The sequence below is a fragment of the Agelaius phoeniceus genome, chromosome 3, assembly GCF_051311805.1.
Source record: "Agelaius phoeniceus isolate bAgePho1 chromosome 3, bAgePho1.hap1, whole genome shotgun sequence".
Classification (NCBI taxonomy): Eukaryota; Metazoa; Chordata; class Aves; order Passeriformes; family Icteridae; genus Agelaius; species Agelaius phoeniceus.
The window spans coordinates 45,745,342-45,771,873 of NC_135267.1; the positions used below are offsets into that span (position 1 = coordinate 45,745,342).

General features: G+C 43.5%; 2 protein-coding genes and 1 long non-coding RNA gene across 4 annotated transcripts in view; 1 reads left to right on the forward strand and 2 right to left on the reverse strand.

The window, feature by feature from the left end:
- PDSS2 (decaprenyl diphosphate synthase subunit 2) overlaps positions 1-3,676 on the reverse strand; it is a 112,189-nt gene extending 108,513 nt beyond the window's left edge. The window contains exon 1 of the mRNA XM_054630122.2: positions 2,236-3,676. Coding sequence (XP_054486097.2) covers positions 2,236-2,459 — 224 coding nt within the window. The 5' untranslated portion in view covers positions 2,460-3,676. The remainder of the gene's footprint in view (positions 1-2,235) is intronic.
- Positions 3,677-6,592: 2,916 nt separating this feature from the next.
- Positions 6,593-20,551, reverse strand: LOC129118965 (uncharacterized). The gene is made up of 5 exons (XR_008534040.2): positions 19,912-20,551; positions 15,046-15,164; positions 7,546-7,667; positions 7,058-7,174; positions 6,593-6,938 (listed from the first exon to the last, which is right to left on the reverse strand). It is a non-coding gene; the product is annotated as an uncharacterized LOC129118965 (long non-coding RNA).
- Positions 19,406-26,532, forward strand: part of SOBP (sine oculis binding protein homolog) — a 112,731-nt gene continuing 105,604 nt past the window's right edge. Inside the window, exon 1 of one of the 2 annotated variants that reach the window (XM_054630652.2) lies at positions 19,406-19,944. In XM_054630652.2, the coding sequence (XP_054486627.1) occupies positions 19,849-19,944 (96 nt within the window). In that variant the 5' untranslated portion in view covers positions 19,406-19,848. The remainder of the gene's footprint in view (positions 19,945-26,532) is intronic. The other variant, XM_054630651.2, reaches the window with a different exon arrangement.

Sequence of the window (26,532 nt, forward strand, 5' to 3'; positions counted from 1 at the left end):
TGCTGGAGTACTTCTCAGATATATATAGCATTTACTCACTCAGAGTCTCAAAGATTAGAGTTCCAGAACATATCAATCACTTAAGTATTTTTTTAAAAAATCACCAAATAAAATATTTTAGATATCCTTGCTTTAAAACAGTTGTCTGAACACACAACAGGAAACCTTTATTACTTTTTAAGAATGAGTAATGAGACAGATTTAAAAGTATTAAAAAAATCTTAGTATTGAAAAATCATTACCTGTTTCCTAAATTGCTGTGATAAGTCAGAGCATAGATCTCTGATTCAAAACTAAAATCACTCACATTTACATTGAAACATACAACACTTAAATCTCAGAAATGAATTATCAAGATCATTGAGGAAGCATATGGTCAAATTTCACCTTATTGCAACATCACACCATAAAACAAGGTGTGCAAGGTACAATTTGTGCATTACTGTGGGTGTACTAAAACTTGTCAGCAGGATATTAACTCTTCTTACAACACAAAGGTCAAGGCCATTTTGAAATCCATCTGCAACAAAGCCCTTGGAAATACCGGTGAAACCAAGTAAGAAGGTCCAAAGTAAGGGCTCAGGGTTTCAGTTTTATGTGAGTAAATACTTCTTCTTTCCAGCACAACACATCAGTTTAGTAGTGTACTCTGAAACATATATGAATTTTTAAAATGAATGTCTTTAATCCTGCTGAGCCTGGGCATGAGTATATCCCTACTGCTGTTCCACAAGCCACAGGCTTACAGAATTAACCCTGAAGCAGCCCACTTAAAATAATAAAAAACCCCAACAAACCCTTACAACATCACAGCTCCACCACAAAATTTCCAACCATGCCCCAAAATTCTGCATTTAAAATTCCCAAACAAACCTGCAACTCTACCACACATTGAACAGGCACTCTAAAGTTCCACTTTAGCACTGCAGGTCTCTGTGACACTTCTGTGACTGCAGTGCAAACTTAAGAGCCCAAACACATTGTGCTTCACTCCTTCTATTCCCTCCATTCCATCAACTGACCTTACAATGACAGAAGAGCATTTTCTTCTCATCCCTCCCCTTTATCACAACCTCCAGTTATAAAAACTTCAACAAAATCCACTCCACCAGCATTTTCTAAAGTCAGGTATTTTCCATTTTTATTAACAATTTCATTTCTTTCTTGCAGAAAAGTCTAGTCAATGCCAATGTCTAAATCCCCCTTCCTCAAAATAATGTTTCTCTAAAAAAGCTGTTTGTCCCCTGTACTCATTTTGTTCACTCAAGACAACCAGATTTAGAGACAGAGAGCTTGAAAACAAATCTTGTTTTTGTATCGTTACAACACTGTGGATTTGCCAAGGACCACTAAAGAGCTACAATTTCCAACAAATGCTCATTTTTGTCTTACACCTGTTAAAAAATACTGTGCATACTAAACTTGGATTCAATTAATGTTGCTATAGCTGCAGTTATAGCAAACACAGATCAACCAAACAAAAAACACCAAAAACTCCAAAACCAAACAAAAATCACAACCAAACACTCAAATCCACAACCAAAAGTGAAAAATTGCCCTTTTATTCATCCACTTCTATTTTTTCGGAAAATTGCACTTTTATTTTTTCCTTCGTTTTGGTAAGCGTCTGAAGTTTTATTGTATAAAAAACTCACTGCCAATCAGTTCCTGTTTTACAGTCAAAGAAAACCTGCTCAACAATCCAAATTTCTGCTTGTGGCAGGAATGCAAGACTTCCATTAGTATGCCTTAAGAATGAAAGAGTGGATACACTGCTTAGCAACCCTAAAATACTCAACCCACAAGAACTTGCAGCTCCCAGCTGGATATTCCAGAACACTTGGTAACAAAATACACAATTCCGAGAAGGGTTATTCCGAGCTTTTAAACTGAGTAGTCTCTCTGCTTTTTCCCTTGCTTTCCTTGCAATATAGTTCTTAATTATAACAGAACACAACACTGTTAGCGAGGCAGCCGCACTTACTTTCCAAGGGAGTTTTCTTTTTTTTTCCCCCGCACCGCACGGGGGAAGCGCCGCACGTGGCGACACAAGGAAGCAACTTCCGAATGACAGCGGATAACCGCGGGGAAAGCCTGTCACGGCAGGGAACCGAGGATCCCGGGGCAGCCTTGCCCTGGGGACACCCCTCTCACGGCACGAAGCCCACAACTTCCCAGGAGCTCTGCCGAGGCTCCCAGCCCCGCCGTGCCCCCACGGCTCCCACCGGCGCTTACCGGGCGGTGTCGAGCAGCGGGTGCTTGGTGCCCACCAGCTTGCGGACCTGCATGGCGATGTTGCTGAGCTCGTCGCTCAGCAGGCACCGCAGGCTCATGAAGGACGTCGGGTACCCCACGATCTTCTCGGCCTCCGACACCACCTGGCTCCAGGGCGGGCCGCCCGAGGACAGGCACCTCAGCCCGCCGCCGCCGACCCCGCGCCGCAGCAGGGCACCCCACATGCCGCCTCCCCGGGGACGCTCCGCTCTCCCACTGCGAGCTCTGGCGGGGCTCCGCACGCCGAGCGGTCGCAGACGAGTCCCGCTGCCGGAGGAGCGCCCCGGCTGTGTCCTGGCCGGCCCTGCCCGTGCCCCGCGTTCCCCCCAGAGGCGGCGGACGGAGCGGGCTCATTGTGCCCTGGGGGCGGCCATCTTGGGCGTCGCAAAGCACGGCGCGCCGTAAAGCGAGGGCGGCGAGGCGGGCGCTGCGGACGGGCGCTCTGGTGCCGGCAGGCAGCGAGTGGTGCCCGCTGTCCTCCGCCTTCAGACATCGCGGGGGGAAAGCGCCGCCGCTTCTCTTCCCGCTCTGTCCTTATGCTCTCCCAGAGCCGTGGCGGAGGGTCCCGCTGGAGGGGGAGCGCTCTCCGCGGCTGGTCTGGTGCCCCACAGAGAGGGAGGTGATCTGCCTGCGCCCGGGGTTGCTGCGGGGACCAGCGGGAGAGAGAGGTCAGGTCCCACCTAAAGTGTTTGGCCCGTAGACTTTGTAATAAGTTGCCCAGGGAGGAGGTGGAAACACCAACCGTGGGTGTGTTCAGGAGGCACCTGGATCTGGCATTGATGTGGTTTGGGGGCGACAGTGCTGCTCTGATGCTCGGACTGACGGCTGATGTTCTGATCTAGACGGGCTTTTCCAACCTTGATTATCCTATACTTCTATAATTACAGTGTGTGGGCATTCTTTTTTTCCTCTTCCCGGAGTTGTCTGGGGCATGCCATCAACAGCCCTTATTTACTGCGTGCTCTTGCACTGTAGCTGTGCTGTACGGTGCTCTGCTGTGAGCCAGCCAAGGGCTTATGAACAGCCTCCTTGGGAGCTGAGGAGGTACTTTCAACCGAACACTGATCAAAAGGGACAGCTAATTTTGAGTGCCCAAGTGAAGACCTCAGGGTCCCACAGTTCCGCAGAGGGGGCTGCTGTATATTGTGTAGTTTCCTTAATTCTGGGCAGAGCCATCACCAATGCCTCTTTGCAGGTGCCTGCCCCCAAAACTTTTGTGAATTCGAAGAATAGACTTAACAGAGGGGAAAAATTCACTGGCCGTCTTCAGAAATTGGGTTCCAGTGACTTCTTCCTTCTCCCAAGGGAGATTATGATGTGTTCTGTCTTTACAATCACTGACATCCATTCCTTCTATATCTTCAAGGCTTTGTTGCAACAAATCAGGCAAAATTTTGAGGAGAAAACTGTTCTGTTGACTACATTCCTGTTGAAAAGGAGGGTGTTACATTTCTTATCCTTGGAAATACAAGATACAGATCACTTTCTTTTGTTTGCATTATTTAAAGAGAATTACATTGAAGGATACTACTGTAAAAGAAGATGCAAATAGAAAACAATCCCATCACAAAGAAAGATGTCTAGGAAAGCACAATATAACTCTTGCAGTTGCAAGGGAGAAGCTGCTAAAGAGGAACACACTTACCTGTGTTTCAATAACTATAAAAATATGTTTATTGTTCTGACACCTGAGACAACTCCAAAATTCTAAAAGGTACTATCCTAAGGAAGGGCTTTGTGGACTCAACAACACCTGGACATGCCTGTGGCATCTCACAAGTGACCTCTCCCAATGGAGAGGGGAAAAAACCTCTCCAGAGAAATAGAGAAAACCCATGAAAACTGGAAAGGTAACTTAAGAGTTAATTTTCTGGTGTCAAATCTTTACTTTCTGTGCTGCCTGTCTCTGAGAGAATAAAGCTTTGCTTTGCAGGAGCTGCCACTGAGACAGTTTCCTTAGCTGGTGTCACAGAACAAACTGTTGCTAAATAGGGAGTTTCAGCTCATAAACACAGTTTAGAAATGACAGAATGCAGTGGCATGTTTCTGTGCAGAAAGCCTAAGTTAATGAAAATTGCCGGAGGGATGCACTTAAGAGGAGCTACTAAGGCACCTCATCCTGTAACAGTGACAAGTTCCTTGATTCATTTCCTGAGCCATATCCATTCTTGCACTTAATGTGGTTAGTGTTCTGTGAAAAACTTAACATGATTATACAATTAAAGTCTGCTTAAAATAATACATAAACTGGGGAGAATTAGGGTTCTATGGGCAATAAACCTACCATCTCCTAATGTGCGAGACTTTAACTTTTTAAATTTGCTGGTTTTTAAGTTATTCTGAAAATCTGAATGCCTCTGCACTCTTTATGTAGAATTCTTCTAAGTCCAAGTGATTTAGAACTAGGGCAAGACCCTTGATATCCACAACACTGCACACTATCACTAGAGCTTCCTCAGGATTCACCATCAGTAGGTTGATGTTCCTTAAAAACAGCAATCGTTAGAGGAATAAAGCAAATATTTTGTCAGTAATTTTCCATCTTTTTTTTTTAATTATTTCTTGACCACAGAGACTCTTTGAGAAGATTGTACTGTAATACCTAAGGACTTTCTGACTCTCACTCTCAGCCCAATGCCTTCCTCCCTCTCCCTTCTCTTAGCAGCCTAAGAGTCTTACTTCAGTAGTTGATTTTTGACTCCTGGTCCAAGTTCATAGTTTCTTTCTCCCAATATCCTCACTTCTTTGCTTCAGTCCCACACACCATCCCTACAGGCTACTGTTCTTTCAATCTTGTCACAGCCTTCTTGTTTCACCGTCAATAATCCTCTTGTCTGCATAGCCTGCGTCCTAATCACAGGCTCTTCCTGTTATATGTGTTTATGGGTGAGACCTTCCAAATCCTTGGCAAATCTTTTGCCAAATTTCAGGTTTAGAGCACGGAGAGTTTCTCAGTCATGCAACCTAATGATATTTTTTAGCACAAGGAGAATGTATTTTTTTGCTAACCTCATTTTTCAAACTGAGTGTACTATTTTAAAAATCAGCTTCAGGCTGGCACACCAATCACAGGAAAAAATCATTACAAATTAGCTAATATTTGACAGTTACCAGCATCAAAAGCCAGGGCCCTATAATAGGCAATGATGGACCAACTTACCCATAGGCATTGCTGTTTGCACTGCCTGTTTCTGAAACAGAGCTTCTCAGTTTTCCTCTCAAAAAAACCCTATCAGAAGCAAAAGTATGATGTACTTACCATATCATAAGTTGTGTACAAAACCACATGCTTTTTTTCTTTTTTTTTCTTTGCTCATTTCCCCTCAGGATTGGAGAGAAAAATGTGCACTATTTCAAGAACTTCAGTGACTGTACAATAGACATGTCTATTTCTTTAGAGTCTTAAGCAAAGAAGAAAACTGAAACTCTTTTTTTTTCTGTATCAATTGACTTTTTAAAGCCTCCCCAGGAGGAGAAAGGAGCCACTGGAGGGGGCCAGTATCAAAGATGAAGAACAAAGATGACAGGTCAAGAGACACTTCTGTTTACATCAGCATGCTCTGGACCAATGTACCAGAGAATACATCAAAGCCACTACTAATGCCAGCTCTGAATCTCTTTGCCAGCAAATGAAATGTGGAAATATTTTCCTGACTGCCATCTAAAGTAAAACAATTGCAAAGCACTCTTGTTTGATTGGGAACATTTGAACTTTCAATTTTTCATAGTTACCCTGGCCTTATCCAGAACAAATGATGTTTATAGGAGAAAGAGACTAGCGATGTTATATATTGTAGTAACTGTAACCTGTCTACATGACCAAATCTTCTAGATGCTGCTTAATTTTTTAATATGTTAAATCCCAGGTGCACTCTAAGACTGTTTACAAAAATAAAAGTGAACAGAAATATGCCTGTTCCTTCCAAAGCACCCATTTAGTTGTTGTTCCCACAAACACCCATTCCCTCCTCACCTTTCCCTCCTCCCAAGAACTGATTTACTCCATGGCATCCTGGGAAAGCAGAGAGTTATGATCATTTCTATTTTGGAAGTCAGGAGGTTTAACGCAGAGGTTGTGTGATTTGTCCAAGGCTTTGCAAAAGCCCTAAGGCAAACTGAGAAAAGAATCCACTTCTCTTGACCTCCTTGTCTGTGCCTTGTCTGCAAGGCTGCCTGTCTTCCTAGCAGCTGACAGAACTACCGACAAGGGCGAAGGCCGTATTGATCCTGTAGTTAGACACTGAAAAAACACCATCATTTAGCATCAGTTGGTTCCAGTAGGAGTCACGTCCCTTTGACAGAATTTGACACTTAGAAGTATTAATTTTTAAGTCTAATTATACCTACTGTAATACCAATATCAGAATTTGATACGTTGCTGGTAAATGATTGGTAACAAATGCAAAAGATTTTTTCAAAACAAGTAAATATAGCTGTGACACATAGGGATGCTTTGCCAGAGAAGGTGTATGTAACGCTTTTCACCCTGCACACCAGGCTCAGGGGTAGAGTAGCTCATCAGGGATACCGTAGCTCATCGGTACATGGCGCAGATGGAAAGCCAAAGATCCCACTGGGTCTTAGCAGTGCCACACAGGCAGTGGGACAAACCCCTCCTGTGCCCTCAGAACGCAGCTGCCTCCTCACTGGCTCATCAGTCAGCACTGCAAAAGAAATCAAAATCAATTGAAATCCCCCCATTTCGACAAGCTGAGTATGAACGCGAGTAGGCGAGTGTGCAGCTTGATAACGCACCCCCTTCATAGAGTCACTGTTTGCTCACCTCCCCATCCAGTTTCCATTGTGAGAGCCTCTCAGGCCATCTCCTCTGATGGGCAGTGCTCCACTCAGGGGAATTTAGACAGACACTCAGAACAGCAACATTTTGGAGCCGAGTAATCTACAATAGAAGGAAGAGGAAGATAAGCGCATTGTTAGTTTCTGCTCATACGCAATCAAAGCAGACAAAACATCCATCATTCTGTACAATATTAGTCTTTAAATATTCAGCTTTATCAGTTCCCCCATTCCTAATCCATCATTAACCACCCCATAAAGTCTCAGATGATTAGCCCCACCTCTGCAGCTCAGCAAACCATTAACTATTTATTATTTGTATTTAATTGAACATCAGTAGCGGTAGAAAACTCCAACCAGACACATTTCAGAACCAGAACAAAGGAGATCATCCCCTGCCTAAGGAATTCATGTTTTGGACAAGAGTGAAGTGCAGCAAAGAGGAAGTGACAGCCATGCTGAACAAAGGCTTACCCATGTACCCTCTATTAAATTCCCCATCGCACAAATTTCTAGATTTTCTGTGGATTTATTTTCAATGAATTCCATCTCCTTATCCCTTAAAATCAGAGAAGATTATGGGATTTGGGAGGGTCCTGCAAGAAAAAAATGGTATTTTTTATGTTAAGTGAAAAATGATTTGAAAAACTCTACCTAAATCATGGAACAGTTATCAGGTAGTGATATAAACTAGGGATTATAGTCATAGGAAACTGGCAAACAGACACAACATGCACATTTTATGTGGACTTAAATAAATAGAAATGGATTTCTCAGTTAAAATGCTTACTTCTTGGGGATTATATATATGTAATTTATGAAGTTTTATTTATATTTTGCTGGTTTCTATTCACATGCATAATCAAAACATAAATACAATTCTAAATGTTTTTTTTTTTCTGCTGGTAGTCCTGGGTTTGGACACATTTTTCTTTCTTTCTCTTTTTATTACTTAGAGTGGAAGCTAAGGCTGGCTGCACATTTCCTCTGAAGTAAATTTTGTAGAAGAAATCAGTGTCTTTGTTACCTCCACCTGGGTTTCTGTACCTTTCTATTTGTGAGTCCCCTTTGAAACATGCCTGAAAGATCCAGTTCCCAAGAAAGCCACTACCCACTCCCTGAGCAGAGCTGCACAGCATGAACACTCCACACCAGAGACTCAGCACTGGCTTGCTTGCTGTTTACTGATCAACTTTAAAGCCCAGAGCACTGGAGGAAAGTTTTCTAAGGGACTTCTCTACCCCTGTGCCCTCTCACTGCCTTGCTACCAGGTGGAGAGTAATGCCTGTCTGGGAACCAAGCTCAATATATTAAAGTGAACATGGATGACACAGAAAATGTTTTTTCAGTTTGAGTTGGAAAACTCAAGTTGAAACCATTTGAATCCATCCTTGCAATTCTGTGTCTGAACAAAATAATGTATTTTAAGTAGCACTGACTAAATGGCTTTGAGGAAATTAAAAAGCTATCCATCTATAATATACTGTGCTAATTATATTCTTTACCCCAGTCTAGGTAAATGCTTCTGTTAAAAATAGGTATTTTCCAATACTATTCCCTCTGCTTTTGAATTTATCCTGATGCCAGTCTGTTGGAGACAAAAGTGATGACTCTCAGGGTACAAGCAGTGATGCCTTTATATTTACCTAGCATTCGACTCACTTGCATCTGTTCTCCTTTTAATCCCTGTAATTAAAATGCCTGCCTGCCTCTTCAGTACGTGCTCTAAAATAGTTCATATTTGGACATCACAGCAATCATAGTTGCTGCTGCAGAAGGACAAGAGGAAGAACAATTGACTTAGGCCAGCACAGTTAAGTAACCTATGCAAGGGAAAACATAAGCTACTAATGCAAAATAGAATATGAGAGCATTGAGTCAGATGAAAGGAACATTTAAAGTAGTACAGCCTGTCTCCCATAAGAGCCAGAATGAAATGATTCAGGCAATAGTTGAGAAATGATGCAAATATGGAGAAATAAGTTCTGTGGTATGTCCACCCAACTTCCACCTGACTGCACTTTGGGGACTTCTTGAGCCAGATGCTCTGTCAAGTCCATCATGTTTTATAAATGAACATGGAGTGATTTCTCAGATCATCCAAGTCTGGCTTTTTCAAGCTCTTCTTTGAATCTGTTTGGACCTAATTCCCTCCAAACGTCCTGTGGACACTGTGTTCCCCAGGTTTTTTTAATGTGTTATGTGGAAGAACCCCACTTCATTTAATTTATTTTAAGCTTCCTATCCACAGCCAGAACCAATGAGGAATGCCCAAACTAGTCTAAAATAATCTTGAACAACATCTCCATCCATTTCTGTTTTATTAATTCCCCTTGTCTTCCTTCTTTCCTCTGTAATGCCCTCTTTCTTTTTTCCTAATTTCTGGAGGCTGTCACAAGCTCTAAAGGCATCTAATTTACAAATGCATGTCTATCACATAGCAAAATTCAAATGATTGAAAGCACAGCAGTCCTTCAGGGACACAGTCTTCTGCAATGATGTCACTTACTTGTAAGTTTAGTCTTAAACTTTGGCACCTCAGTTGCTTTCTGAGCTCTTGAATGACAGTGACCTGATTTTCAGAGGTGCTTAGCACCCACCAGGTCTCCGGGGGAGCTGCAGGCACTCCACAAGCACAAGAGAACACTTTTATGCAAAGCATTTGCCTGACTCTGGGCACTCAAGTATTAAATTGTTACTCTGGATTCAGCTTCACAGTGTAGTGACACAGGAAATCGTCAGCCCTGGAGTGAAATTAAGAGCCTTAGGACTGGCAGTACAACCCTTACTTATGGTGATTTAAGGTAAGTAGTACTCTTTAATTAAATATTCCTAAATGTGAATCTTCCCTTTTTTTTTTTTTTTTTTTTTTTTTTAGGATCAGTGGCAAATGCTACAGAGAAGAATCATCCTACAAGTTTTACATACTATAAATGTACAGATTTGCTATATCAGGAGTCCTGCTGGAACATCTGATTTTCAGCTTTGTATCTGTTTCCACAGTAAAACACCAAAACTTCAACTTACATTTTCACCTGCACAATCATCTAATAGATACACTTTCCATCTACCCTATAATTTTTTCTCTTTCTCTGTTCCTCTCTTGGAACTTGTTCAGACCTATTCTCTAGCCAAAAGTGGGTGGGTTTCTTTTCCTTCAGTGTACTCTTCTTTGCATTTCTTTTTGCTTTCTCACCACCTTTCTATGTGTCAGCCTTGTTCCATTTCTTCTCCCCAGTGGCATTCAGAACTCCTGCTACTTTCATACACTCTCACCATTTTAAGCTGCTTTCCCACATGCTGCCTTTCACGGAACACCTTCCATCCACTGATTTCCAAAGCACAGATGCTTGTTCGCTTTCCATGATGGCAACAACAGCTCTAAAGGAAACATATCGTTTCCCCTCCTGCAATTCATGCACAAATGCCTGGCATGTGCTGCCTGGAGAAAGCCTTTCAACTTTGAATTTCCTTGCTTTTGTGGAATCTGTGAAAAAGTCTGATAAATTACAGCTTTGGCAGTTATTTCAAATAACTTTATTTGCAGCCAGCTGAGGTAAAATCTGTCAGTGGTGCCATCCTCGTGTTCTTTCAAAGGTTGTTGGTGTTTCATGAGGGAGCTCAAAGTCAAGCTGGTTCAAAGGGAGGCTCACATTTCATTTTTTTCCAGGAAGGGTAGCTTACACATTCTAATGGTGACAGGACTGTCTTACAAGACATAAGAGCTGAGTTCTAGTTGAGGCCATGAGTCTCTTCCAGTACATGTGTTTTGTCACTTTATCTCTCGCCTGATGATTTCTCATCTGTGAAACAGCTGTAATACTAACTGGTAGCTGTAATATTAGTTAACAACAGACAAGAAGACCCCAACTAATCATATGGGTGGCAAGGTTTTGGAGTTGGCCTTGGACCTGGTTTTAGTGTTGGCAGTTTGGGCAAGGCCAGTGAACCTCAGAGTCTGCATCTCCTCTCACCATGGCTCAAGAGACACGAGCTGTGACACACAGCATGCAGCAGGCCACTTCTCACATTGTCCTGAGGGCCAAGAGGAAGAAATAATACAGAGCCTTGGCTTTGTAAGCCACTGCTGCCTGAGCTTGCAGGAACTGTGGTGCACCTGGGGACCTCTCATGATACTCAGAATAAACACCAGCATGGCGGGGTTTGCCCTGTGCGTGAGCAGGATTTCAGTGCATGCTAATGAAAATAAGCACAGTGTTCCTGACCCTCTACTCCCAGAAGCTATCCAAAGCTGAAGTCTCGTGGGAAGCCTTTGCTGAGCCATCTGGGTGGATGGAAGCTGTATGTGACTGTCTCCCATCTACACCCTCTGGTGACCTGAAAACCAGCGGTGAGAACATGTCAATTCTGCTCTAGCCAGTAGCACTGTGAAAAGGAATCGATAACCACACTGGACTTCAAGAACCTTGGGTGGAGAAGGATGATCATCTTTGAAGGCAAAAGATCCTGCCTGTGTAGAGAAGAATTCTCAGGACTGTCTTTGAGCAAAATCTACTTATGGTAAGAGACATAGATTATTATCATTAATGTTACATGCATTATTTAATTAGGAAAAGCCACACAGTTAATGAAAACAAAATATTTCCAGCTAATAGTATTACTAATTACCTAAAAGATCATGAATCAAAACAAATTTAATAAGATGCAGGAGAAAAGGCTGACAAGAATCTCATGAATTTCAGCAAAGAAATGTGAAATCCTGCACGCAGATCCGAACAATATTTGTGGTAACAAAGCTGGGGAAGCAGCTAAAAAGCAGCCTTGCAGGGAAGGCCCTGGGGACCCTGGTATTCAACAATCTGAACAGGAGCCAGCAGTGCAGCCTTGCAGCAAAGATTCCTGGGGTGCATTAGGAAGAGCACTGCTGGCAGGTTAATGGATGTGGTCCTTCCTCTCTACTCAGCTCTGGTGAGACACACCTGGACAGCTGGGTCAAGATCAGAGCTCCACCATGTCAGAGAGACATGGACACACTGGAACAAGGACAGTGGAAGGCCATGGAGATGATACAGGGACTGAAGCATCTGTTGTTTGAGAGGCTGAGACATTTGGGATTGTTTAGCAAGAAGAGAAGGTCCAGGGAATGTACGATCAATGTGTTTAAGTACCCGAATGAGGGGAGGGAAGTAGAAAAGACAGAACCAGGCTTTTCTCAGTGATAGGACAAGAGGCACATGGGCACAAATTGAAGTTCACCAAATTCCATGTAAGCATAAGAAAAGTTTGGGTTTTTTTTCACTATGAATGTGGTCAAACACTGGAAGCAGCAGCCCAGAGATGCTATGGAACCTTCATACTTACTCAACACATGACTGGACACAGAACCAACCTGCCCTGCTCTGAGCAGCAAGGTTGGACTGTGTGATCTCCAGAGGTCTTTTCCAATCCCAGCAATTCTTTGATTTGCTAGGTATGTGCCCCATCCTAGTCCTGAATATATCTCTCTTATGCATGCCCAAGATATGTTTGGAATTTTTGACAGACTTTTCACCACATCAATGTGAAGTCATTGCCTCTGTATATTAGGATATGTAAAATTAATGTAAATATAACTGAGAAGATCAAGAGATTGAATCACATGTCATGTAGGATTCTGGTGGATGCTGGCAGGAAAACAAGCATTACAGTAGAAGAGTAATTGTCAAATAATGACATGTCAAAGCTCAACTTTTACCAACTCTAAATCATTTAGTATAGATGAGTGTAGTTCCCTTGACATGTTTCTTTGGGTCCTGGAAAGAAATGAATAACCCACTGTATCTTGTATATGCAATGCAGGGGGTAATTTGGACAAAATGATGTAATGTTTTTGAAAACATGACAAGAAAATTAAGGATGAAGAAACTCCAGAATGACTTTATGAATGAAAAGAACCTGCAATTGCTTTCCATCCCTTGACAGATGTTACTTAAACTGACATACTATATCATGCAACAAAGCTTACAGGGGAAATACAGGATTATGAGAAAATGTATAAACCACTATCATTATTGTAAAAAATTCTTTTATTCTACACAGAGAGACAAAAAGAGTAGGGATACTTTTTAGGAAGAACTTGATGTAGACTAAGTTACCAGTATTTTCAGGAATTAGCAAAACAATCTATTTTTTAAAAAAAGAGTGAAGTTAAAAAGAAGGGAGAACTTTCTGCTGTATCCCAATCTCAAACAATCTTTTCCCCTCTTCTCCTGCCATTGTAGCATCTGGAAGTCTTGCCTATTTTTAAAGTAAAACCAAGAAGACTCTCTCTTGCCTTCTGCTGTATGGAGAAGTAAAATAACCAGAAGGGGAGGAAACAGTTGTTGTCAAGAAATGTTAGGTGAAGAAATGAATAAGCCTTGTCTATAAACATTCTCAGTTCACCTTAGAGGGAGGTTTATATCTTAGGACTGTTGCAGGGAGCACAAGTCTCCACCCCTCACCAGTTCCCTGCTTTTGATGTGTGTAAAAAAACAGGGACACAGCACACATGGAGTGAGGAGGGTGCCTCAGTACCTCAGACCTTCTCCAAAGCAGCCTTTGGAGATCAGCATTTTAGGTGTCAGCACCAATGAAAGAAGAAACCCTCAGGAAAGTAGGGCTTAGTATATGCTCTTACCAACCTGTATGACAGACCAAGTAGAGCACCATTTTGGACCAAATGAAACTTCAAAAATTCACAAAGTCTCTTTTTAAAAGATTAATTTCATCCTGAGGTACAGACCTTAGCTGTAATGGAGCTGCAAATCCATAGTTTGTCACAGCCAAGTTCAAGTCTGGTATAATGTATCTAAGATTTTTGCTCATCCATAGGTCCTTTATTTTTCTCTACCTGAGTTTTGGCATTGCATTCAATAGGAAAGCATCACAGAAGAGTCACTGAATAACCAGAGTGGATAGACAGAGTGTAGCTGTAGACAGATGATAAAGATTTTTCCCCACAGTCAATACTGTGTCCGGGACATATTTTTACTAATTTGTTTTTTAACGTGTTGCTACCTTATAAAAAGGTTTAATATTGATTGATTTTTAATAGCATGGGTGTTCTGTTGTGCTAAAGACTTGTTCTTACTTACTTTTGTTGTAAAGAACATGAGAAAATAAACAGGAAACAAAAAGGCATTTTAACAGGACGCTTGGAAGTATTTAACAAAGAATGAAAGAAACAAGTTAACTTTTCTTTCTGTTTATCAAATTATGTGAGGATTCAGGCCAAAAGAGCAATTGTTATTAATAACATAATAAGTTAAATAAAGTTTCTCTCCTTTTGCCAGAAATATCAAAAAGCATTAATGATGGTAAGGCACTGTCTTGCCATTAATTCATACAGATTTGACATTGATACCCTAAAGCAGCACAAAAAAAAAAAAAAAATTCATCAATATTAAAATATCTCCAAACATTTCCAGACCTTTGTATTTGGAAAGCCGCCACTACTCCCGTTTCAACTGCCATACTGAGTCTGCTTTGCAAAAGCTACCTCTTGACATTTTGCAGAACCACCTCTAATCGTTGAAGGAAGCTCTGGATTGAGATTAGTATCCACAGCAGAAAGGAATCTACAGACACTACTGTGTGCGAGTAATGCTGTGGGCGCTCGTCCAAGCTCAGGAACGAGTGGAATGTACCCCTTCTCCAAGGTATGGATGAAAAAACATCACTGAAGTGGAAGTGGGGTTTGGGTGGAACTGAAGCAAGAGAGAAGCTCATATATATGTTTTCCATGTGTATGAAAATGACTGTCTACTTATTAAAAAAATATATTGGGAGCCAATATTTTAATTATTCACTGCATTTATTTTCTTCTGATGGCATAAATAATCTATCATCTTAGCGTGCCAAACAAAAAGTCAGAGGAACATTTCCACTTCAAGTCAAACAAAAAAAAATATATAAACCAACGTAATGGAACTTTTCTGTGAACTCACATAATGAATTTCTTTGTTTAATTAAACACTTCAGCAAACCAAATACCTGAATTTAAATTGCTGTTTATTATGGCTTCCCCTCCGATACAGGTGAAAGACTGCATAGACATATGTTTTCCACGGTGACTGGCATTACCAAGCAACCTGATGGAGAGCTGACAACACCTTGGCAAGCAGAGAATAAGAAGGTAAATTATCAGCAATATTAAGAGAACCCAGTTACGAGCCTCACCTTTACTTTGGCCTGCGACGTTACTGGCTGTTACTTGGGGGAAAAAAAAATAGACAACAGCCTCCCTTTTTACCTTCAGCTTTCTCCCTGCGTGTGTGGGTGGACGTGAGGGTTTATACGTGCATAATCGCACGCAGACTGGTGCTTAAACACGTTTCGGTGTCCGAGGCTCCATGATGCGTTTCCCACCGCGCTGGGAAGGAGCGGGACAGGAGGGGGAGCTCTCGCCGCAGCCGCCGGGCGGGGATGCTGCTCCTCGGGCCGGGCCGGCGGGGCCGCGGCCCCTCCGCCTCCCGCCGGGCAGCACCGGGCTCCGGGGATGGTCCCGCTTGTCCCGGTTTTGCCTCTGAAAACCGGCACGTTGTTTCCAGAGTGGCCCCAGAGCACCGCTCGCTTGTTGCTGCTGCCTTCTAAAAACCTTTCGCTTTGAAGCCGTCGTGCTGCTTACATATTTAGCAGCTGGAAAAATCAGACCTGCTTGTTTATCTCGTCCTCCCCAGCAGGAAAAAACCGAGAAGAAGTAGCTCATTAATAATATTAAAGAGACTTATGCATTAATAAAGGCCAAAATAAAGAACTTGGAGAAAAGTGTTTATTTTGTGTTACCTAAAAAGCAGCTCTGGTATGGGGATAGATCCCCTTTTAAAACATTTAAACATTAATAAATAGAATATAAACAATAGAATATAAATTAAACCTGGGGTGATTTATTTTAGGCAACTCATTTGCACATGTAATTTTATATGATGCTATTTTTCAGATGTCCAAATTACTATGCTTGCAAAAAACCCAAGTGCAAATTCAGAGCTGGAAATAAATCTGTGATAGAACAAAAATAAGGAGTTTGGTAAAACATGGAGCCTTGGGTGTAGAGCATGTGCTTGAGCAATGGAAGGAAAAGCTCAGGTACTTGCCACGACTTAGAGACCACCAGAAGGTGGACTCCCATAGTTTCTTCCCAACTTTAAAAGTGACCAAAAAGCCAACCAGCTTCAAACCCTTGAACCTTCATGACAGCAAGAGACTTTCTCTACTGCACTGTAGTTAGAGCACACTCTTTAACAGAGTGTCTAATAGAGTGATTTTAAATCACGTTCAAAATTTCACAAGGAATTTGGTCTCATTAAACTCAGGAGTGAAATCTTCACTGATTCCCACATGATCAGGGTTTCCTCTTTGGCTGCAAACTGCTTACTGATACTACATACCCCAGTATCTCTGTCTCCTAAAATAAATCTGAGCAGTTCTACTGATCCAATATGTCACCTTTATTCACCTGTTTAAGATGTTTCCCCCAAGAATCCATATTGAGAACTACAGAAACAGGATTCTTTACTGAAAATACAGGTTTTTATACAAAAAATATGTGGTACTGCCACAGCTCAGTAAATGTGTTTAATGTTAGGGTGCCTGTAATGTAAATAGCAGATTTATTTTCTCATAACTTTTTGGAGATGTTCAGATCAATGCCATTGTATGGCTGACAAATGTGTGGCTTCCATAGATTCTGATATTCTGCCTCCCCTTATGAATTTACAAGTTACCACTAAAACCTGAAAGTGTTCTTTTTTGTTAGTCATTCCCTAACACTTAGGAACAAGTGGAATAATTAGATGGTTTCCAAAACTTATTTCAGTACCTCCGATGTGTGTCAGATAATGTCTGAGCACTCTAAATGCATGAACTTCTGTGTTGACAGCTGATGGTCCTCCATATGCTGCCACTAGAAGAACAACTTCCTAAGAATATGCAGTGTAATAATATGCAATACATAAAGGTAATAACATCTCTAGAAAAGTAGGAATCGTGACAGTTGCAGAAATAACCGGCTGTGAGATGGAGATATTATTATTAGGACACAGAGAGGTAGAACTTTTGTATCCATCCCAGTCCTACATTAAATACTGAGATAAACAGGGCATGTTTTAAGACTGTGGCTTTCATCTGGTGGTTGACAAGGTACTGGGGGACTGGAAGTTCTTTTTAAAGAGCTTACCAGAAGTAGCTGAGAAAACGAGCCTACTGTCAGGAGAAATAAGTTCACATCTCCATTCAAAAGTATGCAGAAAAATACTGTGAAAAAACCCCAGCTGAATGCCGTTACTTTTGGTGATCAAGAAGTGAGAATCAGCATTCAGAACTGGTAGCAAAAGGGGTGGGAAGTGCTTCAATTTGCAGCCAAACCTTCAGATGCTAGTCAGGAAAACTGGAATGACAGACTTGATCCCGAAGAAAATTCATTCTGCTCTACTCACTGTAACCTGCTGTAGTCACATCACCTAGGCTTGCAAATACTTTCTGCAAAGTATCTTCCAACATTAAAGGAAGTTCTGTTTATGTTGGGAGTTTGAGATTAATCTTTTTGTCAGATTGTCGACTCAAACCTGTTAAATTTATGCAGTGCTTAATGAAACAGTGTCAGGGCTTTATTACGATACACATAGTAAGTGTTGAGAAGCAGTCCTCTGATGTTTCACTGAACAAGAAGCATTTGAGGCAGTACTCTATTTAGCAAGAAATTTTAAGGCTTTCCTTAAAACTCTTCCATCCACTCTAGAGAGAAACTAGCCATATGTCTAGTACAAGATCTAGTTTTGTCCTTTTCATTTGAATGACACTGTATCAGCAAGGTGGTGGCTGTTCGAAGCAGAATAGTCATTTGAGGCTGGCTGGCTTTTTCCAGCCAAAGGTTTCAAAGAGCCATGTGAGTTTGTGTTTAAAAGCAACTTTCCCTTGTGCTGTCTGTCTTATTGTGCGAAAGAATACACTGAGATTCTAGGAATATCTCCTGTACTTAATGAGAGCTTAACTGTACCCATTTGTTTGTAATAGAATACGGTAAGCAAAACACAGAGGTGAGGTTGGTGGTGGTGGTGGGGCACGGGAGGAGGGAAACCTCACTACTAAGCACCATCCTTTGAAGGTTACCTGTAGTGAAAAGTTAGTTTCCACAAGTTTTAGAAATCACTGTATTTTAAAATACTACAAGCAAGAAAAAAATAAACCTTGTTTTCTTGTCATGCTTGCTGCTTGGTGGGTGTGAGCCCAGACCTTGTGTTCCTGGGGTGTGCAGAACCGACTGAGCCCACAGCACAAGCCCTGCTGCGGCTGAACTCCTGCAACTCTTTGCTGCCAGCACAGCCTTCTCGAGGGTCTCTGCGAGGTCCTGCTGCTCTGCGAAAAACAAACGATCAGGGCTGGGTTTTTTCCAATATCTGCCTGATTCTCTCAGGCAGCGAGGGGAGTGGCAGCACCTTCGCCTCGCAGCGGCCGTGACCTTACCACTGCGGATGTGCTCTAGGATTTTACAGGTTCAGTCTGGTTGCTATCTCATCTTTTGATGCTCGATGCTCTAACAGCTGAGACTGTGCAAAATCCCCGTTTCTTCTTATTCTCAAAGTCACAGGGGAAAATGTTCCCCGTGTCTCTAGAAATCACTCTGACAGGCAGGCAAGGCTCATTTTAGTAACGAAACGAACAAAGTTGTGCTCAACTTTTCATGCTAAAAAGTGCCAGTGATTTAAAGCTTCGGAAACAGAGAATGTAAATTAAACATTGTTGCACACAAACCGAACTTGTGTTTGACAGGCTAAACAGAGATTTTTATGGGGAGCCTACTCATGCCCACACGGAACGCAGTTCATCTCTCGACTGTGGGTTTGGGTGTTTTTATAAAAACCGTATCATTTTAAGGTGCACCGCAGTTATAATGAGAAACCCCGTACGATTACAATTTTGACTATCGGAACAATGGACACCCCCGTGCCGTAATGTGTTCTATCGGGTAATCAGGGACTGCCAGGGAAAGCGGGAAAGCAGAGCCTAGGAATAATCAATGTATCGCCCACAGTGTGTGCTGTAATCCGGCACCTCCTCGCTGAAGCGCGTCCCACCAAACCATTCATCCGCACCTCCCCGCCGCAGATAAAGGGAAAACCAGGAGTGATCAGCGGAAGAGCCTCGGCTGAAAGCGGCGGGGACGGGACGGGAGCGCTCGGGACGGGCGCTGTCGGGACGGGACGGGACGGGACGGGTCGGCTGCGTAGGGGGCACAGACCGGGCGGCCGCCTCGGGTGTTCGTGGGGAGCACCGGGCTCCCCTCCCCATCCCGGGCTGGGGGCGGGGGCGGGTGTGCACCGCCCCCTCCCCTCCGCCGCGCTCCGCTCCGCCCGGTGCTCGGCGCCTCCCCCCTCCCCGGCTCCCATGGCGGGCAGCGGCGGCCGATTCGGTGCCGGCAAGCCCCGCCCGCCGGCGGTCCGGGGCCGGCCTCCCCCTTCCCTCCGCCGCCCCCTCCGCGGCAGCCCGCCAGCAGCGCCACAGCAGGCGCGGGGCCGGCTCGCTCCGCGCTGCCTCCCGCCCGCCCGCCCCGCCGCTCCCATGCGGGCCGGCGGCGAGGCAGAAGATGGCTGACTCGCCGGGGCACCCGCGCCCCTGCCCGCCCGCGCCCCCCGCCCGCCCGCCGCCGCCGCCGCCGCCGCGCTCCCCCCGGGCCCTCCGCGGCGCCGCCTGCCACCACTGAGAGCCGCCGCCGCCGCCCCCCCGCGCCCCTCCCGGCCCCCCCAGAGCACCAGCAGCCATTTCATCTCCACCACCACCACCACCAAGTAGGCGCAAAAAATGGCAGAAATGGAGAAAGAAGGGAGACCTCCCGAAAATAAAAGGAGCAGGAAGCCGGCTCACCCGGTGAAGCGGGAGATCAACGAGGAGATGAAGGTAGGTGCCTGTGATGGGGACGGGAGCGGGGTCCCCCCCCGCACCCCCCGCCTCCGAGCATGGAGATGAAATAAGAAAGGATCTCTTGTCATTTTTTTTTTTTGTAGGATGCACTGAATGTGTCTCAACTCCGCCTCCTGGGCTGCAAACAGAGACGAATTCACAGGCTGCAAATCCTGTTCATTGACCAGCTTTATTTATTTTTTAAAAATAACTCTCTCGTTGGGCTTTTAAGCTCCTCGGGTGCCAATGATGAGCCTTTTTTTTTTTTTTTCTCCTCTTTCTTTCTATAGCCACCCCCTCAGGTAGCCGCGAAGCCCTTAAAGTTAGGAAAGAAAGAGATCTCTTTTAAACACTGTATTTCTGTCCTATTTTCAATCGCCAGCTGCAACTGTGTAATGAAATTGTCAAAGTGAAACGTTGCGGTCTGAGCCGTGCATCAGTCTGGCACTTGAGACCCCTTTTCTCCCCGTGCCCCTTTCGCCTCTTCCTCCGCTGCAGCGCTTGGCTCCGCGGCTCGCGGCAGCGCAGAGGTGCCGCTGGAAGGTGGCTTGTCCGAGGGCTTGTCCGAGGGCTGCTTTTGATGGAAGTGTGTATTCACCGCGCGGAGGGCTGTCCTGCTTGATAGGACCCGGTGCCACTCCAGCTGTGCTCCGGCGGCCGCTCCAGATGTTGGGATGGCTGCGATGGCACAAAACCGCTATTTTGGAACTTCATTTATCATTAGGTCGCTGTTCCAGGCTGGACCGGTCCTATTTTTTGCGCCGGTTTTCCATGTCTGTTCCCTGCCTGTTTGATGTCTCTAATTCCCCAAAGTTGGTTACAATGTATTGCTAGACTTCAGCTGAACTTGTTGTTAAATGCGCAGATAAAGTCACTGAAACAGCATAGTCTGGCTACGAGATAAAGCTGCTGAGATTTAATTTGAATATGTAATTTATTAAAAGGCTGATTATAAGTGGAAGACTGCCCGGAAAATGTCACTCGTTCACATAGTATGTATACTATATAGGCGAGTGTATAAATATGCATGATGCCTAGTGAAAATATCTTTGCTTTCCAGAACATTGATCTCCCCATGTAAAATTAAACGGGTATGCGCCGTCCCCTCCCCTCTCCCCTCTTTTGCACACCACTAATTTCGGTTAGGTGCCCTTTCCTGCCCGAGGCAGGCGTTCTCGTTCTTGCTGCCTGTGTGTTGAGCGTGTACATGGTGCTGTGTGCACTTCAAGTGTGAATGTGTGAATGTGGACGAGAGTAGTATTAGGGGCACAAACAAAATAATGTGTTGGTGCATCTGTTTGGAAACAAACTGTAGTAGCTTCAAGTCCAGAGGAGCGGGATCTTTCTTTGTGAGATATGTGACACATCCTATTTTCGGAGAGGGCTCTGTGCAGCCACTGGAGAGTCACTGCTCATTGTAATCCCACATAGTTTTGAGGACTGCAGAGGTCTGTAGTACAGGGCATTGGCCCCTCAGAGCATCGCCTAATGCGATCTATATGGATTGCAGCTTTTAAGTTTCATAGGTTCTAGAATTACAAATTAGCTAATTTTAATCAAAACATGTGAAATGTTATCCTGGCTGGATATAAAGGCTGACTGTGCTGGATCCTCTGGGTTTGTTTTGTTTACTTTGGCTGCAGGCACACTCAGCGGTTTGGGAGATAGTTGTTCTTCTACAGTATAACAGATGTTTGTCTGAAAGGGTGAGGAAGAAACAAAAACAACATTGTGTGAAGGAGAAAAATTACACAATTTTAAACTAATGCTTTGGTATTAAGCACTGGCATTAACCTTCGTGTAGAGAGTTTCTCTTTTTTAATCATGGCTAACTGCTTAAGGTTAAGGAACCTCAATATTTCAGCTGACTTAAAAACTAAAGGTGTGTAGAAAGGACATTTTGAACCCATGTAGTTTCTTGTTGAGAATGAGACAGCTGATGGCAGAACCTTCCATAGCCCACCTTTCAGCATAAACTATGCTATATGTGCTATGCATTTTTAGTAGGGCTGTTAGCTGCTATCATCTAAGAAGGGAAAAACAGGGGGGAGGAAAAAGAAGTAGTTTGAATTTTTGACTGGTTGAGAAAATTAAAATCCTGTGGTGATTGTTTACCCTTTTTCTTTACGGATGAACTGATGCCTAGTTGTTCTTAATAAACCCGAAAAATACAATAATATAACAAATCGGTTACAGTGTGCAAAATGTTTGCAGTGAAATGACAGAAGGAGCACAATGTGCCCTTGTGTAGGTTTGTATCTGTAATGTTCAAACAGGCTGGCTGTTTCCCTTCATCTGAACTGCTTTCATCTGGACCAGTGTAAAATAAGCTCTGGTAAGTAATCACAGCAGAGCAGAAAGAAAGGAATGTATACAGCAATAGACAGCCTAAGCTGTAAAAACTGTAACCTGAGTATCAGCAGCAGATCAGATATCAAGGCTTTAAGGTAGGGGAAATGAAAGAGATGAAGGGGAGGAAAAGACGAGAGAGGGAATGGAAAAGTCAGCTTGGAAAGTAAAGGAGAAAGTAGGAGGGCCCCCTCAGGGAAATTTGGCTCAGGGGTTAGGGAATTTTATCATGGTGTACAGTGACCTACTCAGGTTTCAGCCCACGTTGGATCAGATTGCCTCCCTTTGCTAGCAGAAAGAAAAAGGACTGGTGTATATGTGATTTCTTTTTTCCCCCCTTTGGATAATAAAAAGGCCATTGGTACAAGTGTCTATTTTAAGTACAGTAAATTCAAGGCACTATGAATGAGCAATAATATTACCTAATCACAGAGACTTCCTTTGAGATTTGCTGTTTGATACAGTCAGATATCAGATCGAGAAAGATCACAACACCTAACTGCTTGCTTTAGTGTTTTCCAGCAGTAATGTCACATCTTGCTTTTAACATGACTGGATGGATATTCAGGTTGCTCACTCTTTCCTTATGCCAGATATTGAGTTACGTTTTTGTTATCACTAACCTAATGTACACGATGGTTATAACAAATTTTAATTTGATACCATGTTGTGTGCAAAAAGTACATGACTCTGCACAGTTTTCTGATATTACGTTTCAGTGAAAAATATATTCACAAGGAACTGTTTTGTTACACTGTGACCTTTACAGGCACTCTTATATTTTCTAGTTGTTTTTTCTTTTGTCCTTTTTCCTCCTTCAGATGAGACTTTCCAGTGTTTCTTCCAGAGGTAGCATTCACCTCATGCTCTGGAGGAAAAGCAGATGGTTATTCTGAAATTCAGTTTGGTGTCATTTTCACCACAACTTGCTGGTGAATAACAGAACACCTCATAGATCCAAACCTATTGTCATCAGGGAACCCACTACTGTTTTAAGACCAAAATATCTGTAAAAGTTAAATTGATGAAAGCACTTGTCTAGGCACAGTGGTGGATCCCCCATCCATCTCTCCTCCCTTATTTCCATTTGTATTTCCATTTGCCATCCTGCTGCCAGGAAGCAGTGCTGCTCAGGAGGAATAGCTAGGTGCTCTGCAATGCTGTGAGGTGAGGTTACATCCAGTACTGAATTGCACTGGAAGTTCTCCTGCACAGATGAGGCGCTGTATCCATGTGTCTCTAACAGTTGAAAGATAAGCAATTAATTCACATTGTAGTTTCACAGGGCTGCTCCATGTGCCCAAGGAGTTTGCTGTCCATAAATATTCTCAATAACTAATTTGTATCTAAAATTAGGCTTTGTTCCTGGTGCCTAGAGCTTAGGGCAGCCCCATCTGTTATCATTTAATAGTAAACTGATCAGAATATCTTTCAGTTTAGTGTTTAAATAGTCCCTGTTTGGCATTTGAAAGTACTACTGTCAGAAGGAAGAAAGCGGTGAAGCAGGCGTAGCAGCCCTGCGCCTGGAGCGAGCCAGTTTGCTCAGAGCGCTCGGAAGATTCCAAGGAAACTCCTCCCTTCTCTCCTGAAAAGCAAAAAATATCTTTGGGAAAGTGGAAAAGCAGACAGACTTTATCAATTGCATTATTTCAGGAGACCAAGGTTTTTCTGTGGAGTATGCATGGAAGTTTTGTGGGATGGCTGCAGAGGGCATGCCTGTCTGCACAGGGAGCCTCACCTGGCAGGGCACTGCAGAAATAGTGCTTCCCCAAACAAAGTGGGTTATACAGAACCAAACGTACATGGGAGGACAAAGGAAAGTAAAGCATAATGGAATTGTTCTTTCTGGTAGTGTAAAGGTCTAATTACAGAATTCAGTATGGTGACAACATAAACAAGCAAAGAATGTGAGGGCTGGGAAAAAAGATCCAAGTTTGTATAGTGCCCCTAGAAACATTTTTATTTCCTTGATGCAGTGAAAGTGAAAAGTGGATTTGTGGGACTCCACACTGAGTGGGTTATGCAGGCAAGGAAATGGAGTGGAGCCACTATGCTTCCTCCCAGATCTGAAATAAACATTCAGCAGTAAAACCTAGAAGAAAATGAGTCTGACAGACTCATGCTCCCCTGTGTTTCCTGCCTCCATGTTTGCCAGGCCTCATTCAGTGAAGCCAGGCCTTGCCCTCTGTGAATAATGTTCATAGAGGAGGAAAGTCAAGAGCTCTAAGATGGAAAGACATGTGTGGCATAGCTTGAGAATGTATTAATTAGCAAAGATTTGGGGAAATGATGCATTGTAATGTAAAAAATCAAACTGTAGGTGTATTGTTACGATGAAATGAATCCTGAAGTGGGAATAAATGTGATTATATTTTTACTGCCTAGCATATAAGTCAGACTCAGAAAGGAGGGAAACCGCAGTCTAGCGAGTCAACACACTCTTCTTCATCTTTCAGGGGAATAGGTGCAAATTCAAGTAGAAATACCAATGAGCATAACAGTCAGTTATCCTGGCTCTTCCAGGAGGGAAGATATTTCTGTGTAGTACAAGAGTAGAGAAATCATACAGTTAAAACACGCAAATTACACATTGCCCCACAGTGGTGATAAATGCTTTGGGACTTAGCAGTGGGCAAAGGCTGGATTGCCATCTATTGGGAAGGAAGGGCTTTGGCTGTGCTGTGTGACTGGGGACACCGGATCGTTTTCGGGCCGGTTTCTTTGGCAGGCATGAGCTGGTTGTGCCGCAGCTGTAGTGAATGCTCGGGCAGTCAGCAGCTGTAATGGTGCTCTGTCAGCTAGGGAAGAGCAGGAGGTTTGGCTCCTGTGGGATGTTAACCAATTGCCTGGGTGCACTGGCAGCTGCAGAGGGGACTGGTGTTTCTGCTGTGGTCTCAAAAACTTGTGTGCTTGGTGCCTGGTGTGGCAGAATGGGCAGAGAAGGACGTGGGACAGGATTTCTGTGGTTTTCTTCTCAGCTCTGATGCTGACCCACACTGTGGGTGGCACCAGGGCTCGGTCTCTGTTTTCACACAGGGGACTGAGCATTGCCTCCACACCTGGCTGAAGTTAGGCTCCATGCTGTACATTTGCAATGAAATCTGTGAGTCCCTGCAGGGGGGCTCCTTTCGGGCTCAGTGGCTGTAAGGGTCCCAGCTTATCAGTGTGATTGCTGATCTGAGATGTTACTGACTATGAGTAAGGTTTTCTCTCTACACTAGTCTTTCACATCATCCCAGCCCTTTGGCACAGCTGTGGGAGTGGAGTGGAAGCCTCATCCTGCAGACACTACACATCCTTTTGGGGAATGAGTCTGAAAGTAAGCATGGGCTACCTTAATGCCTCTGCTGTCCTGCTCCTGCCAAAGCTTTGAATTGCAGCTCCTTGCACATCTTCCATTGGTCATCCACACCTGCCTTCACATTTCCTCCCTGGTCTTTGGCAGGTCTATGATCTTGCAATTCCTCTGGCTCCTGTCTAGTCTGCTTGATCACTGCTGCTTCTGCTTTCCTGCTCCAATATTGAGTCCACATTCCTGCTTTTCTCACGCCTCAGTGTTAGAATCATCACCCTTCCTTTCACTAAGCCTTTGACACTTGTATGTCTTTCAGTGATGTTCTGCTCTGCATGTACAGGTTGTGTATTAATATGCTTTCTTCCTTTCCTTAGCTTCACCAAGAACTTGTCTCTCTTATTTTGTTTCTTTTTCTTCTTTCCCCCCTTCCCTGCATTCACACAGAGAAAAATCATCTAATCATTTGTGTATTGACTATTGCCACCACACCGGTCTTTACAAATCCTATCTTGTTACCATGTCTTGAATCCATGTGTTTTGTGTCTATCATTGAAATGGAAGAAGGGGAAGTACATGAAAACAATGAATTAATAGTGGTCAGCTTCAGGGCAGTGGCTTCAGCATGATCTCAGCATAACTGTCAGGGTGTTAGACATCTCTGCAAATAGGTGTTGTAGTCAGGAGTCTGAGGGAAGGTGATGTTGTTCTTTGGATACCCATCTATCCAATAGAGTCAGTGTGGAAAAAAATACTTCTCAGGTTTGACACTCAGCTTGCTGAGGATGGGGTCATGCTTTCCATTTGCTGTGAATAGAGTGTGGTGTAATGGAGCTCTGGCTGTTAGTCACTGAGAGAATGGTATTAAGGGTGACTTGCATCATTGTAGTAGGTAAGATAAATTATGAAGGAGAATGGCTTAATTGTTTTCTTCTTTTATTTTT